We start from the raw sequence: 17461 nt of genomic DNA on the forward strand, positions 1-17461 counted from the left end.
TCGTGCTGATTGTAGTTTTATTTTTTTGGGGGGTGTGGGGGAAGAATCCATTTGAAGACTCTTTCAAAGTTCTGTAGATAAAGCCAGATGGAATCTAACTCATGTACAGTACAGGCTGCAAGATTTTCCAAAACTTACTCGTGTTTTTTTTTTTTAGAATGTGTCTTACAGAAAGTCATGCAGTCTATATTTAGAAAATCCATCAGTATAGCAAGCAAATATTGTTTGATATTTTTAAATACTTTTCTGGTTTTGGGAATGAAGAGAGGTGATGTGGTTGTATTCTAGAACAAATAACTTCTCTGTTGGAACATGTATAGTAAAGCAGTATGTTAAACCACAATTTTATTGCCAAGATTAACTGATGAGGGAAGGCAGAGAAATTGTGGAGCTAATGCTAATGGTAGACCTTAAATTCTTTCAAGTCTTAAAAAAGTCAAAAAAATAACCTGTCCAATTCAAGCCTTCTACTTAAAATTCTATATGTTATATACAGATACTTAGTATGTCTTTGGATTAGTTTAATGCCAGTACATTCAAATTCGTAGACAGAGAATCTGCACATACAGCACTGTTGTTTCTGGCAACTGTTAACCATGTGAATACAAGTAGGAATAATATCTTCTGGTTACAGAAATGCCTACTTAGTAAAAGATAAACTGAACAAGGAAAATACTCCTAAAACAAGATTCACGTTTTAAAATGGACTCCGAGTGCCTGTGGGATGTAAAAGGAAGTGAGCAAGAGAGCCATGATGTTTGAGTTGGTAACCTACTCTGAGATGCAGTATGTTTGGAACTCTATTAGGCCTGGCATTCTGCCTAGAAAATAAATGGAACTGTACTATGTTTGAAATCTGTGGCATAACAATAGTATTAATCTAACCTTTGCAGAGCATTGCTGAAGTATTCCGATGTTTTATTTGTATGGAGAAATTGCGTGATGCACGTCTGTGTCCCCATTGCTCCAAGCTATGTTGTTTCAGTTGTATTCGGGTGAGTTTGCTTATCATAATTCTTGCAAATGTATAAACTTAAAAAAATCAGAACTACTAGTCTTAAGAACACATTCTTGCTCTTTTCCTGCCCCCCTTTCTGGGGATTCTGAGGATTCCCTTTTCTTTCTCTGTGCTCTTTATTTTCCCTTTCAAAAGCTTCTTACGACACCCTGAGAAAGACTAGGCAGATTGTGCATTATATGTAGTAGTGCTAATTGTAGTGGTCATCTGGAAGAATTGCTTTTAAGGAACAGGCACATAATGACCCCTTCTTCAACATCTCTTGAGAGTCAGTGGATCCTATGATGGATTGAAGAGGAAGTTGGAGTAGAAAGCAAATACTGGTCTTTCAGATGCCAGTGTGGAATGCTAAAAGATCATAACATCTCCTGTCATTGTGGAGTTGTTTTAACAGTATTGAATGCATTTTGAAAATAGTTACCAACCTGGTACAACATGAGCAGACATGTGTTAAAGCCTTCTTGAGGGCATCTGGCATAATAGGCTGAAGCAGCCTCCAGAGGATTTTAATTCAATTATTAAGGTGATAGTTACCAAAGTGTAATAATTCAGTTCCAAGTCCAGACTCCGCTATGCGTAGTGGATTAAAAAAGAGTTCAACTAAGGTTTTCAGATCTTGCAGAACTCAGTGTAAACAATTATCACCTTCTTTGAAAGCCCTGTAAATTATGCTATGTGTAAAGAACATTACGTGACCTATTGTTGATGTGTGGTAAGAAATAATTTTCATAGATATTTTCATGGAGAGCCTGTAAACATAGTAGCGAGCTGACAAAAACAAGCCTCTCAGTTACTGAACTTTTTAAAACATGTAAGTTGTACTGGGCTGATGAAATTCTTTCCTAAGCTACTTGGCTTTGAATGAAACTTTCTGGAAGAGAAGCATTCAAAGTGTCCATGTAGATTTGATAATTAAACTGCAGGTTTAGTATTTGCATTATAAGTAGCCTAAGAGGAAGAAATAAGCTACCTGGAAGACGAATGTCTAAAGTAGGAAAAAGATATAGGACCTGCTATATCTTACGCTTTCTTTGTTGAAATGTGCTCTTTAGTCTATGACTGTGGGAATCTGCAGTAGGTACTGTAGTTTCTAATGGAATACTGAGTACCTCAGATTCCCTTTTTAATTTTAACTAAAGTGTCTTTGACAAGAAAAGAGTGGTTGCTTTGTTATTAAGATGTAAATAGCAGCTTCTTGCATTACTAAGTAGTTAAAGTTAAACTGCAAATCTATAAATGAGGAAAAAATAGGAACATTGTAATAAAAATAACTGAATTAACAGTAAAAGACACCTTGCTTGAACTTGTCACAATCCATTTTTAAAAATTTCTTCTTTCTTTATAGCGTTGGCTGACTGAACAAAGAGCTCAGTGCCCTCATTGTAGGTAAGATAATTTTAATATCAGAAATAAATTATCAGAAATTGGGTATTCTGTCCTATTACGAGTTGTCTTCCTCTAAGCTTCACAAAAGTTTTAAGCTTGATTTTTGAAAACTGCCTGTAAAATATTATGAAAACTTACACTGGTATAACAGTTACTTTAAAATATGTTCTAGTTTTGTGACAAATGTCTCGTTACATCACTGTTAATGTATATGGTTGATCTAATAAGAAAAACTAGAAGATACTCTTTTTAGAAATCTTTGTATTCTTCTTGCAAGATTGAGAGCAGAAACTTACAGTTTTCAGACTGAAACGTACTTTTTTTTTTAAGATCTTCATCTATAATTTTTGAGTCTTACTTTGTGTTGCAGAGTGTCTGAGAATTTAAAAAACTTTTTTAAAAATGCAAAACAGTCCTTTCCCCCTCTCACCCCCAAGCCCTGGCACCCCTTAGGAATTCTAGTTCTTGAGTATAGACCAAAAATATATTTCCAGTGGAAGGGAGAAGATCATTTTCCCCAGTTGGAAGGGCAGTATTTTAAATAAACAACCATTTCTGCAGAACTTCATATTATTCAATTTTTAAAATATTAAATCAATGGGTCTAAAATGTTTGAAAGGAGGTAAATATTTCCTCTTAATATCTAATTCTAAATATCCCATCTTACAAGGGGATAATTAAAGCATTACCATGAAGATAGTTGAATAATGGGAGAAATCAAAGCCCTGAGCAATGAAATGATTTGCCCAGTGTTATCCAGCAGTCTGTTAACAAATCTGGGAAAAGTTCTAGGGTTCCTCATATACCTGTTCCATATTTGGTTGTTTTTACATAATAAAAGCAAATCGACTTAAAACATCACATTTCTAACTATTTTTCTGAAGTCACCACTATAGCTTCACCTTGAGTATCTCTGCTTTTGCCTATGACTTTTCTGGTAGAGTAGAATTGATTAGATGAATTGGTTTTTATTGCAGCTTTCATTTGTGCTCCCGGAGCTATATTTTTGCTCTAACTTCAACAATGCTTTTTGCAGAGCCCCGCTGCAGCTACGAGAGCTGGTAAACTGTCGTTGGGCAGAAGAGGTCACACAACAACTTGATACACTTCAACTGTGCAATCTAACCAAGCATGAAGAAAACGAAAAAGACAAGTAAATGGAACATTCTTCACATAAGCGTTTTTGGAGTTTGTCTTACATGAGTGGGCATTTCAGTCCAGCTCGTTTCAAAACAGGGACCGAACTGATATTTTTTGATTACTTAAAAGCTAAAGCGTACTGTTGCTTAACATACAAAAGAAATACTGTTTCTCACTGACTGAAATTTGGAGTTCATTTCTGTCATACTTAGTAGCAATGAGAAAAGATCTTAAATGTCTTTGCTTAGAAAACTAGTTCTAGTTTGAGCCCAATATGTTTTAAGTGAGAGACATGGTAAAGTTGAAAGGTAGTAATACATATAGCTCATAGCCCTTCTTGGAGACCATACATCTTAAAGTCTTTTCTCATTGCCTTCTTTGTTTGGCAGTACCATTAAGATTATGAGTGCTGATTTGGTATCTCAGCACAGAAAAGTAAGGTTTTCCTTCTCTAAGAAGATGCCTTCCAGTCCCTTTTGAAAATGTGATTGATAAGCCCTGTTCTAAGGCAAAGCAAACACATAAAGTCTTCACAGAAAGCACAGATGTTGCTCTGTCTGTTACTGCTGTTCATTCTCCTTCCTTGTCTTTCAAGCTTCCTGTGTCTTCTGAAATATTCTCTTCCTAGGAGCAACTATTGGTCCTTTCTTTCATGCTTTTCTATTGGTTTTGTTCTATTACCAGTGTTTTTTGTCTTTTGAGACATACTCTGAAGATTTGGAAGAGAAAAGAGTGAGCAGAAGCATTGAACGATGGACAGGGACTAATTACATGTTCCATACCTGCTTGCTCTCTAATTTCCCCAAACCTAGTGGAGGTGAAAGAGAGAGCCGTGTGCTGGAGGTCTCATCTAGTCTATGTTCAGTTTGTTGATTGATGCTGTTTATGAAACTTTAGGGATCAACAAGTGTCAGTTTGACCAAAAAGCTTAAGAGGCAGTGCTTTGTGGTTACTCTCAGTTGCAGACTGGTACAGGTTGGTGTACTGATGAGGTCAGATACTAATTTCCAGAATTTCAAGCCAGATTCAGTGATGATATCCTCTATCTACTGGGTATAAACAAAATTTTATTAATGAACTTTCTCTGTAACTGTTGCAAACGTTGAGATGATACCAAGAACAACATTTATTTTACAAAAGATTTCGACTTGACTATAGATATTCTTATAGATTACTTATTCACAGAAAATTTTTGGCTATTTTCTGCTAATGGTTTGTGTGTTCTTTGTTTAAGGTGTGAAAACCATCATGAAAAACTTAGTGTATTCTGCTGGACTTGTAAGAAGTGTATCTGCCACCAGTGTGCACTTTGGGGAGGAATGGTAAGAAGATACTTGCATACGTTATGTTACAATAGGAGACTGTGTTGTGTTTGAGTGCAATTTGAAGAAATGGAATCATCGTGAAACTGTTGGTTTGGTTATTGAATTGCCATGCAAATACTGTAATTGTCATACATGCATAAAATTTTTTTTTCAGCTTTGGGTTTGAAAAGCAGTATCTTCTGTTTCTAAACACAGAAGCAAGTTGAATTTTATGGTGAAAGGAGGACAGAATTATCTTCCTTGTTACACATTTCATGATACTTTAGACAAAATGAAGTCAGCAATGAGAATTTTATGCGCAAAGAAAGAGGTCTTTCTGAGAATATGAATAAAACTTGGGTAATTTAAATATTGTGGGTAGCAATCTTGAATATCTTCAAAGCTGTGTTAGTGAAACACTTCATCATGCTCTTTATACTTTCAGTTGTGTATTTCGAGGAGAGACAGCTGTCATGCCTTGAAATATAAGTGGTTGAATGTAACTAAAACAGTGTGCTGTTTTTGTTTGTGAAGGGTGTTTTTAATTGAAAAAAACCCTATCTTTGATTTGTTAAAGATATGCACAGTAAATAAAGTGGTTTATTTTTGGATGACTGCTCGGTCATTTTATTTCTCAGCAGGAAGCTTCGATGGTATGAAAGCCAAATTCATAACTTCTTATGAAGGGAAGTGAAAGACAGACTTCCTACATACAATCTGCTTTGGAACTTTTCCAAACTGAGTGATACACTAGGAGGCTTTCTTCCCCTCTTTCTGTAATTTAATAGGAATGAAGTAAAGTTGAAACTATATTCAACATCCCTTTCCCCCTTCTCCCTCTCCATCCCCCCTCCTTTTTTTTAACAGCATGGAGGACATACTTTTAAGCCACTGGCAGAAATCTATGAGCAGCACGTCACAAAAGTAAACGAAGAAGTGGCAAAGCTTAGGAGAAGACTCATGGAATTGATCAGTTTAGTGCAAGAAGTGGTAAGAAATCAATCAGTGAAAACCTTAGGTTTTTCTGCAGTGTGCTCTTGTCAAAGGATAACTGTGAAGTGGGAAATGGCAATAGCATACTCTTGTGATGTTTTCTGTACCTGTGTGCTGTTACTTCTGTGAAGGTAATCAGGTCATCCCATAGAGAGAAGTTTTCTCTTCTTAGTTGTGCTCTTGATACTCGTATTATAACTATGAGGTGATCAACACAGTCTTGATACTGCTATTGTGGCTGCTAGACAGAAAAAGTCATCCGAGTTAGCTAGCAAGAAATTTTTCTTTGAATTGCAATCTAGAAGCTAGAGTTGTGCAATTGTTTGAAAAATGTATTTTTGTAAACACTCTTAAGAGTGCAGTCTCTTGTGCTTGAGTATGGCTAAACCAGTATAAAAAATAACTTATTCTAGCCTAGCTTATTTTTCTTTCTTTAGGAAAATAAACTCAGAGTATACTTGAGTCCACAAAGAGACTATACTCAATAAAGCAGTTTTCTACCTAGACCTAGTGCCACCTTTTTCCTCTCCATGGTGGTATATGTGCCAGAAGTCCCCATACATTTGGCAAGTTTTACCATAGCAGTTTCAGTTGAAATTCCAACAAAGCAATACAAATTTTGTATTCTAGCAAAGATGTGCTGAATACTGGGCCATTTATTATGTGGTCATTGTGCAAATAAAATATATTCCAGATGTGCTGCATAGATGCATCCTATTTGTGAACAAGTTTCTGTACGGTTCTTGGCTATGCTAATTTGTTTGCAGCATGTACTGGTAGGTTAGCTCTTCCTCAGCTCAAATGTAACCATGTCACATCACCAAGTGGGTTACCTGTAAGTATTTGTAAAGTATTTCGAGGATCATTCAAAGGTGAAGGGCACAATTTAAATCAGATCATTGCTGTTACCAAAAAGGTAATTTCTCTATTCTGCTCTAGTTACAGAAGAGAAACCAGTAGTTGTATTTATGAATTTTAATACTGAAAAGTCTTCATATGGCAAATCTCTCTCTCTATAAAGAGAAAATACTGTTCAAACTTTATTGTTAACCTTTGGTCTCCCACCAGAGGGCACACTTACTTGTTCAATAAAAGTGGAAAGGTATTTACAATGTAATAATGAAGTATTTAGGCTGATATCAGGAGTAGACTGCAATACAGATTGTCTAAAAATAAGTCCCTATTTTCTCATTCTGAATATGAGAGCTTCTGTAAGACACGAGATATTCCTCCCCCTTACCTCCAATAGAAAAAGCAGTGCTGGGGGGTAGGGGTGGCAGGCTTCAGGAGGCTGTCTAGTCATCTCCTTGATCTGAGGGAGTGAAATCAACATGTAAAGTGAATCAAAAGATGTGCAGAAGTGTGAAGGGTTTTTTTTTTTTTTTGTACATACTCTTTCTGAATCCTGTTTTAGGAGAGGAACGTGGAGGCAGTGCGCAGTGCAAAGGATGAACGGGTTCGGGAAATCAGAAATGCGGTGGAGATGATGATTGCCCGGTTAGACACTCAGCTGAAGAATAAGCTTATAACATTAATGGGTATGCATTTGCCTCGTCTGTTATGAGTGGGAGCAATATATCAATAATATGTAAATCTACTGATGAACTTCTTTCCCGCAGGAATATGGCTCCTTGTGCACTTTTCAGCATTTAAACAGGAAATTGCATGGCTAAAAACTTCTACATAGAGCAGGGCTTTTAGTTAATTGTGTAGTTACTGTGTTACAGCTCTAAGTAGTTAGAGGCAACCAAACCTGTTTTTATTGTGTCCTGTATAGTAACTCAGTGAATATGTACCTTTAATTGGAAGATATTTAGTGCTTTCAACTTGTTGTGAAAGTGTGTTTACACAAAAGCTTTTCTTAGCTAAGTATGTATTTTTCATTTAACATCTTTGCAGTATCTACTCCTCACAATGTAATTTAAAAAAAAAATTTGCTTTTCTGTGATTATCTGCAGTGAGGAACAGTTCAGGTCCATACATAGAAGCAGCATTGTCTACAAATGAGAGTATGGGCATCTGGAATCAGAGCTGCTGCTTTGGTTCCTGATGCTATTTCTACCCTGAGGCTAGTCACTTTAGCTCTCCTTTGGTCTAACATAGGTGAGAAGACAGGTGGTACGCTTACAGGTATTAAAGCTTGCAGAAGCAACATTTTAAAAAATGATTTCAGATGAATGGATGGCTTTCAATGAATAGGATAGCAAGTGAAGTCAGGAGATCTAGATTACATTCCTTAGTTGGCTTGTAACTATGCATGTACTTTGATCAACTTACTTAGTGTCTGCATCTTGTTTTTTTTCCCATGCATGCTTTCACTTTCTTAAATGTATTGGTAGAACGATATATTAAAGATGACTTCTTTTGGGATATCATTTTCTTTAGACACTCTTGAAATGTTATGTTTATGACCTTAGTTTTGTGAGGTATGCAAACAGTAGATTAAAGCGCACAAATAAATAGGTCACTGACCTTGTATCTATCAGCTTATCTCAAAAATAAGAGAGTAATAGCTGTGCTGTAAACTTATTCCTGGTGCTTGAAATCGCTCCCTCCTCCCCTCCCCCCCACCAAAAGAAACCTCACATATGCATGCTTAGAAAATGTTCTTGTTTTTGAGGATGCTTAAATTTATTCTCATATTTCCTTCGTATTAACATTTTTATTTATTTTTATATGTATATATATGTGTGTGTGTGTGTTGTATATATACATATATATAGTAAATGTGTATCAGATGTAGTTCATATTTCTCTTCAAATTCACATCAGTATTTAAAAGGCACGCTTTAAGATAAATCTGCATATACTTATGCCTATACTGAATATGATAATCAGTTACAAGATTTGTTTTGGTGTGTGCTGATTGGAGATCAGTCCGAAAGCCGTTTTAGAATGTCCTAATTATTTGGTATGTACAGATTAACGTTTTGTACATGTAGCATCTCTTTTTCTGAAGACTGCCAGATGCTCTTCAGGTACTTAATGCATGATAGAAACAAAGATTTCAAATCCCCAAGACAGAAAACAGACATAAGTCTCAGTCTTAACATCAATTGGAATTCACAAATACTTTAAATATTGTTTGGGGTTTTTTTTTAAGGGAAAAAATGCTTAAACATTAGAGAACAAGAGAAATGGTGGTTTTTAAGAGAAAAATATCGGCTAATATAAAAGAGACTTGGCTGGATGAGAGCAAGTTCAGTGAAGTCAAACCTGCTTTTTTTGTCTGAAAAAGCGCCCAAAACAACAAAAAAAGGTTATTTCTGGGACACAAAGAATATTTCATTACTGACTTAAACCTCAGGTGACTTTTTCGCTACAGCTCTAATTAAAAATGTAGGCTTGCTTTTAAAATGCTTTCTCAATCAACCTTGGTATATTTAGAAATCCTTTACCTTACTAGGTTTTGGGGCAGCTCCCAGGAAAAAAAGCTAAATTTCTTAAAGTTCCATGAGTATGTCTTTTACCTTCCTTTCCTTCAAACAGGTCAAAAGACATCGCTTACCCAAGAAACTGAACTTCTGGAATCCCTGCTCCAGGAAGTAGAACATCAGGTGATTACGAAAAGGGTTGAAATGTTGAAAGTTACATAGATACATCATCAATCAGCCTTCTATCTTTTTGAACTCTTAATTGGTAGAACTATTTTTATCTCTTTATTGAAGTGGCTTTAGGTTGTACAATTTGCTCTTAGAAGTAGGTGTGTCTTCTAGAAATAATGGAAGGTGTTTCCTTTTGTTGCTTGAAAAACTAGTACAGGGGTTGTTAGTGATACCATGTAAAGTTACACAGTTGAGCATTTAAGTTAGTTTAGCATTTGGACCATGTGGCTAATCTCTGCCAGTTCTGCAGTTGCCAACAGTCTATGAATAGTGGTGGCTATAAATGGAGAATAAATAAAAATGTCATGTTTCACTTTGTGCTGTTGAGGAAAACTGAAATGGTTCTAGTTCCTTTAGTCCCATCCATCTGTCTCTCCAAGAAGTTGATATGGTATAATTTTTTTTTCTTCCCCCTAGCAACACAAGTTTGGCTTTTGTAAATGGAATATTCAAATTCTGCGGAGGCTGACTGCACTTTTCCTCAACAATTTCTGCTTGCTTTGAGCAAATGGTAGGGTGTGTGTGTGGTTTTCCATGCCTCCCACCCCTGGCATTACTGCGTCCAGTAATTTTTTTCAGCAGAGTCTGGCATCTTAGGTCTCTGGCAGGGGGAAAGAAATCAAAACTTTGGGGATGAGAGGGGAAGAAAGCATTATTCTTGAGTTATGCCTCTTGTTCTGTATTCCTTCTTCATTCTCCTCCACTGCTTTTGTTTCAATAAAAATGCTAAGTTGACTTCACTACCTGAGCAAGGATTATTGTGCTTTCTTTGCACTTAAGTTATTTGTTTTATACTCATAATGGAATGTCATGTTGAGGAATTGTTGAGGTCAGGAGGGTGAGTGCTTCTGCATACTGTACATCAGCTCTTTTTTTTTTTTTTTTTTTTTTTTTTTTTTTTTTTTTTTTTTTTTTTTTGACTATTCAAGAGCCTGTTTTTTATAGCTCATTCAAGAATTGCTTCTTGTTTTTGTTACAACCCAGATGAGGACTTCTATATCTTTCTGAACAATGGTGCTAATGCATATGTAACTGCAAATCAGCTTCTCTTCTGTAGACAAATCACTGAAATAATAACAAATTAGTACTAGAGAAGCAAGCTTTTTCCTCCAAAATATGAGGAAAAGCTTGCTAACTAAAAAGGTTCTGTGAAGATACAGCCATTTGGCAATTGTGTAGACCTTGACATATTTAAAGTCATTACATATGATTTTATCAAAAGAGACTTTGACTTTCGTGTTCTTTTTGGGGAAGTAATAGAATTATTCAAAGAATTTACAGCAAAAGTGTGTGTTTTTTATGTTCACACTAGTCTCACTTAAGCTTGGCAGAAAGCTTGAATACTAAGCCTAAGGTATGTTTTTCCAGTGTTTAAACTATAACATGTATATTCTCTATATATGAGAAGCAGAATAGCCTTTTCTCCTGTAGTAAAGAGGTTTAAAATATACAGTACTCGTTATTCCAGGAACATATAACATTAGATTTGTTCAAAAGTATTTATTACCACTTGAACCTCGAAGACTTTGAAAATACTTTTGTCATTATGCTTGGTCCTGTAAGCCATCTGGAATGAAGTGGATTTAAATGTTTTTCATAGCCTTCTATTTAGGATAATATATGCTTTACTTTGTTCAAATTCAGTTGAACAAATAACAACAAAGTACAGCTGTTGGCAATGAGGCAGTAAAGGAATAACTGAAATGGAAAAGGACAGTCTTAAGGTTGCATAAGCATGTCTTACCATATTGTGCTGTATTGAACAAATTATCCCAGTGTCTAAGTTTCATTTCCAAGTTGATTTACTCCACTATTGTTGTCTAAGCACAGTAAAAGGTGTGGTGTGGTATTAATCAGGCATACTTATACATAGATCTAAGATCTATGTAGATCTGTTAGATCTAAGTGAAGCACATAGTAGACACTGGTGCTTGTATTAGAAGTTGAAAGAGTCTTCAGTATTCAGGGCTTCCCAAATAGGTTGCACAGCCTTTGGAGTGAGACAGAATTGGAGAAATCATTTTAATTTCTTAATAAAAAATTTAGAAGCAGTGTCTTCAACTATCATAGCAGACTGTTAGTCTTAAGAGCTGCCAGTTTCAAGAAAAGTATTAAAAAGAAAAAAGACTGTGTCATGGGTAATCTTTCTGAAGCTGTGACAGGCAGTGTTTTAATATGCAATTAGTTTGTTTAAAAACAAATGCAGTCAAAATCTATGGTTTCTACTAATGACAGAGGGATTTTTTTCTTTTTTTTTTTTTTTCTCCATACAGTTACGATCATGTAGTAAGAGTGAGTTGATATCCAAAAGTTCAGAGATCCTGATGATGTTCCAGCAGGTTCATCGGAAACCCATGGCCTCCTTTGTCACTACTCCAGTTCCCCCAGACTTCACAAGGTGAGCAGCGCATTTCCCCTGTGTTACCGTTTGAACTTGAAAGCTATCTTAGAACTGTTCAGTTTGTTTTTAAAAATATGTAAAGTAGCTTAGTAAAGAGATAAAAATTTCTTTATTATCATACAAAAAATTTCAAAACTGCTGAAGATTGTCCCATGGGACAGATTTTGATTGTGTTGAGGATGATGTTTTAGTAATTCTAGAAGATAGCTGGATGTTGGTGTGTGCAATCCTTGTGTAAAATTAGGGCAGAGATGTACCACTGTATATTAACATGTGGGTTTGGAAGAATGAGTAATAAGTGACTGAGTTGCTGGAGAGATTCTCTAACTCACTTCTAGCGGAGTAACGCTCCTCAGCCATGCAGGCATTGGTGGTAATAATCCATGGGGTAGCATGGTGTCCATTTCTCAATGTTAAACTTGATTTTTCTGACTGAATTTGAGTCCAGCTTTATACACTGAAAATGACAAGTTGCTTAACTTACTCCTCTTACAACATCCGCTGACAGGCTTTTCTATTCCAGACAGGGCTTATTTTATAAATCTGTAGTCCTTGGTGGGGAATCAAAACAATGGGCTCCAGGTGACTAGAAATTTCTGTCTTTACACTTAGTTTACCGATTTGCCCTTTTTTTCTTATTATTGGGGTCGTTCAGTGTATAATTGCAAGGCTCTCATTGAGATGCCTCTGCAGGTCACCTTAATTCAGAATATATAGCCAAAATCACTTTTTAACACGATTCCTTCTCATACAGTGATTTTATTGCTGGGTTCTGAAAAAGTCAGAGTTTAGGATAGCTGACTGCAAAGCTTCTCCATAAAATTGAGAGTATGAGAAATCTTAGAATTCCTCAAATCAATTTCTGTTCTTTAGCAAATATCAGTCTGTCTGACTTTTAGGTGCAATCTGAAAACTATTACCTTGAAGTGTTTTCTGAAGAGAATACTTAAAAGTCTCTCTAAGGAGAGTTTAAAGCTGGATATGCATTTTCCAATGGCATTAAGCTCTGACACATGAACCACTTAAGCTTTGTTCTTTCAGCCATGCAACAATTTAATCCTTTCTAGAACTATCAGAATTTTACAATGAAAATTGCTCTGTTAGGAGATTATTAGACTTCACAGGCAAAAGGGCGGATCCTCTTAACTATCTTTAAATACTTCTGTCTGCTCTTCCTTTCTGACCATAATGTAAAATACTTGCTTTGATGTGTGATACCACGTGCAGATGCGCTGGGGAGAAGACTCATGAGTGGAATTTTCAGAAGTGCTGAAAAAAACAAGTGTAGTCTTAGTGCATTTCAGTGGATCTGGTGATCCAAACCATCTTAAATGCTTCCGAACAGTCCAAAAGTTGGACTGTTAATGTGATGTTATTCAAAATATATGTATTTTTTTTTCTTTAGTGAATTAGTTCCGGCCTATGACTCAACTACCTTTGTGTTGGAAAACTTCAGGTAAGAATGTATCTTAGAGCTTATTGATACTCACAATACTTTCTTATTTCTTCTGTTTGTGCTTAATATTGTTTAAAACAATGAATAGTCTCTGAAAACTGTTAGATACAAACTAAGAGAAAGGAATTCAATCAAAATCTCTTATGTGCCAGATGAACAACAATTTACCCCAGTTCAAATGATAGTTTAAAAAAACATTTTCCTTGATAAAAGCAAACAACTTCTAAAACATTGAACAATTTTCTAAGGAACATATGTGTTTGTATGGATGCTTAACATTTTGCATGGGCCTTGTGCTGTTAGGTGCTCTTTGTACAGCAAGGACAGTTCCAGAGTGTAAGTGTATATACAGCTTGCTCTTCCATGGAGGATTTTGATTTCTCTCAATAGCAATCTTTTTTTCTTTTTTCTCAATAGTACATTGCGTCAGCGAGCAGATCCTGTTTATAGTCCGCCTCTTCAAGTGTCAGGACTTTGCTGGAGATTAAAAGTTTATCCAGTGAGTTAATACCTTCACTAGAATTGTTACCCTATCCACGACACTTAAGCAGCATGCTTGTCCTGTAAAGAAACATCAGTTAGATTCTTCTCATGTGAAAAGAGAAGTTGTATATGAAAAAGTGAATGAAAAAAAAGCATAAGGTTTCTGTTGTCAGTCAGTGGCCATTGGAGCCTCCATGCCTCCAGATATTCGGCATGAGCATTCTCAGTACAGTTAGTTTGGCTAATTTAAGAGCAACTAAAAATGAGTTTCATAGATATATCATAGCAACCCTAATAGGTATTTCTACCCTTTTGTCTGTTTGAGTGTTTAAATGTGCTTCTTGCAGATCTGAGGTCTAGATTTAACTTACCATGTTTACGTTTATAAACTACTTGTTTTGGAAGTTAGGAGGAGGACAGAGTACTGGCTGGAGAGGAAGCTGTTTTACTGATTGTCCACTTCTGAAATGCTGATGTTAAAAAGTGTATTGTACTAATGTCCTTTCAGTGAGCTGAATATTCAGACTTTTAAAGCAGTATTTGTGTCGGTATTGGAATGCTAACCCATCAGGTGTGATCTTTTTAACTCCACTAGTTTGGTCAGTGCTTCCAAAAGCTCTGGCTGCTCTTACAGCTTTTTTTGGAGAAATAACTTCATGAGTTTAGTGGTGGAGTATAACTTCTGTTGTTTGTTAGTCATTTAAATGGGATCTTCACAGGACTGGATTCATCTGTCAAGTCCACATATGCACACAATAGTATTCCTGCAGAGCAGAGGTGGACCACTGTGTAAGTTTTCAGAGTATTTTAAATTCAGGATTGACTGTGTAAAGTGCATTGTCAAAAGGCATTAAAACTAATTTTAAAGTGGTAAGTTGAAATGTTTCTTCAACCTAGAAGGTTCAAGTTGAGCCATTCTTCATCCTTGATTAAGGTGAGTGTGATGAAGATTTTGCCACAATTTTTCTTGAATTCTGGTGATTCTTAAGTTGTTAATTGACCTAACTTGTTCATGTTGCATGTTTTTCTTAAGCAAAGAAATGATTCTTTCCTCTTTTAGAAATGAAGTGGCTTTTAAATGCAACTGTATGTAAAATATTTCAGAACTAATGTTTAACCTGAGCTGTTTTCATGCTTAGAGTGTTGTGTAGAGAGAACTGGACCATAATAAAGTGATGCGTGAGCTTTTTTTTTTTTTTTTTTTTTTTCTTTTTACTGCTTGATCTATGTTCTGTTAAGTAAGTGTTGTTCCAACATATTGACAAATGTTTGTCTGTTCAGTTTTGTACTTAAGCTACTCTAACGTTTTAGCAGTTCAATTAAGCTATGTTCTGAGATGGTGATTTATATCTGAGATAAAAATAGTAGAGTGCACATCTGCTTCCAGGTGTGAACTCCACCTTGATTACAGTAGGAGTTCTAAGTCACAGAAAACAAAATCAATTCAAAATTTCCAGATAATATTTTGTATGCTACAATTTTGATTGAAGCTGTTTTCTGAAACTTCAAGGGTATATGGAAGTGGGTTTTTTTCTGGTTTTGACCTTTTTTTAAATGATTTTTCTATCTCTTTCTGTAAAGGATGGGAATGGAGTGGTACGGGGCTACTACCTATCTGTGTTCTTGGAGCTGTCGGCTGGATTGCCAGAGACATCCAAGTAAGAAAAACAAATTGCCAAAGAATCTGGAGAGCTTTGCAAAGAATAACCTGAGTAGTTTTGTAAGGGGTTGCCAGAGATTTTTGTAGAGTCTATTGAAAAGGATAGTCATTTCTATTGTCCACTGAGCTTTGAATCATGTCCAAAGGTGATATTTTAAAGTTAGTGTTCAGTGGCTTGCCTAAGATAAATAGCAAGCTGGCAATAAAACAGGTAAGAATATCTGACTCCCAGTATTCAGTCCTCGGTTTGGTAATCTCTTTACATCTTTACTACAATGCCTTTTGCATAAGTCTTCAACAAAATTTTAAGAATGAATCATGTCTTCAGCTGGAAATGCTAGCCTCCCAAAAAGTATAGTTCTCTTAAACTTGATGGATTCAGCACTTTGTCTCTTTTGTTCTGGTGTTAATCCTTCTGATCTTCCTCTGCTTAGGTATGAGTATCGTGTAGAAATGGTTCACCAGTCTACCAATGATCCAACTAAAAACATAATTCGAGAGTTTGCCTCTGATTTTGAAGTTGGAGAATGCTGGGGCTACAACAGATTCTTCCGTCTAGACTTGCTAGCCAATGAAGGCTATTTAAACAGACAGAATGACACTGTGATTCTAAGGTAAAGACGACAACTTAATGGGACTTTTTTCTGCTATCATTTCATAAAAAGTATCACACATTGCTAAAATGGGAAGTAATCAAGTATTCAAATATAAAAAAGTATGACATGTTTTGTCATAAATAGATTTCACTGTCATAAGCTTCAAAGGAGAAAATGTGCTGAAGAGAGTTAAGGGAAGTTTAAGTATGTGTGTTTCTTTGAGGTGAAGCTGTGCTTGATGCTAATAAGCCTGGGTTGGGTATCTGTAGCTAACTGAATTAAAGGAAAAATGTTTTCTTCCCCTCTTTAGAAGTAGTTCCGGTGAGCAAAGGAGAGCTTTGGGAGTGAATGAAAGAAACCTGTCATGTCACAGAGCTGATGCTGTCAATGGAAATTGCGATGTTATGACAAAATACAGAAACTTTATTCAGCTATTTCAAGTGCTGTATGCACAGTTCTACTCTTGCTTCTGTTCAGTGCTTCATAGCATGTCAGTTTTGTTAGTGTCAATTCCTGAAGATAATGACTTCTCCTATAATTGCCTCTCCTACAAAATACTTGCTATTACTGTTCAGTGAATTCGAGATGCTTAGTATGTAGAAGTACTCATTGTCTAAGTTTACTTTATTACTAGATTCCATGTTGTATGACGTTTTTTATGCAGGGCTTTCCAAACTCTGTAGAACAAAACTGAAACTTGTCAAATTTTGCTTTGAAGGTTCCAAGTGCGTTCACCGACCTTCTTTCAAAAGTGTCGAGATCAACACTGGTACATTGCTCAATTGGAAGCAGCTCAGACAAGTTATATCCAACAAATAAATAACCTTAAAGAAGTAAGTAGGATGTATATTGGTGTAAAATTTTCAGTTTCACCTTTCTCTGACCAGTCTCAGGTTACGAAGTTCAATTTGGTAATTGTGTTTAATTAGATAGTTATTGTTAGTTTAACAGCGTCACTATTAAAATAGTATATACGCTAAGAAACAAACTTATTTGATGTGATGATACGGCTCCAATGTTGTCTTCTATATGTACTTTTGTGTCCCTCTAATATTTAAGAGGCTTGCGATTGAACTATCTCGGACCCAGAAATCACGAGGCATTTCACCTCCAGACACTCATCTTAGTCCCCAGAATGATGATGGTTCAGAAACAAGATCGAAGAAGTCTGGACAAAGCACTGAAACACTACTTGAAAATGTTGCTGCTCCAGGAGTGCGAGACAGCAAGGAAGATGATGAGGAGAAAATCCAGCATGAAGACTTTAACGTAGGAATAATCTTTTCATGCCTCTTTGTTTCTGTGTAACTTTTTGCAATAGGATAGCAATGGAAATATAGATCAACTTACAAATTGTGAATTAGAGTTATTATTCTCTGTGTGGAAGTAGGAGATAACACATATGAGAGGTTAGCAGTAG

General features: G+C 35.9%; 1 protein-coding gene across 9 annotated transcripts in view; it reads left to right on the forward strand.

Annotated features, from left to right (window-relative positions):
* Nucleotides 1-17461, forward strand: part of TRIM37 (tripartite motif containing 37) — a 30921-nt gene that overhangs the window by 738 nt on the left and 12722 nt on the right. For 8 of the 9 annotated variants that reach the window (XR_009960469.1, XR_009960471.1, XR_009960470.1 and 5 more), the window contains exons 2-15: nucleotides 894-995; nucleotides 2364-2404; nucleotides 3441-3557; nucleotides 4779-4866; nucleotides 5716-5838; nucleotides 7256-7379; nucleotides 9330-9397; nucleotides 11719-11843; nucleotides 13252-13302; nucleotides 13720-13801; nucleotides 15367-15443; nucleotides 15880-16059; nucleotides 16760-16874; nucleotides 17101-17310. Coding sequence is in view for 6 of the 9 variants with exons in the window: in XM_062592865.1 (XP_062448849.1) it covers nucleotides 894-995; nucleotides 2364-2404; nucleotides 3441-3557; nucleotides 4779-4866; nucleotides 5716-5838; nucleotides 7256-7379; nucleotides 9330-9397; nucleotides 11719-11843; nucleotides 13252-13302; nucleotides 13720-13801; nucleotides 15367-15443; nucleotides 15880-16059; nucleotides 16760-16874; nucleotides 17101-17310 (1503 nt within the window). In the remaining 3 variants the exon portion in view is untranslated. Of the gene's footprint in view, nucleotides 1-893; nucleotides 996-2363; nucleotides 2405-3440; nucleotides 3558-4778; nucleotides 4867-5715; nucleotides 5839-7255; nucleotides 7380-9329; nucleotides 9398-11718; nucleotides 11844-13251; nucleotides 13303-13719; nucleotides 13802-15366; nucleotides 15444-15879; nucleotides 16060-16759; nucleotides 16875-17100; nucleotides 17311-17461 lie in introns of those variants that run through there. The other variant, XM_062592868.1, reaches the window with a different exon arrangement.

This window comes from Rhea pennata, chromosome 20 (genome assembly GCF_028389875.1).
Source record: "Rhea pennata isolate bPtePen1 chromosome 20, bPtePen1.pri, whole genome shotgun sequence".
NCBI lineage: Eukaryota > Metazoa > Chordata > Aves > Rheiformes > Rheidae > Rhea > Rhea pennata.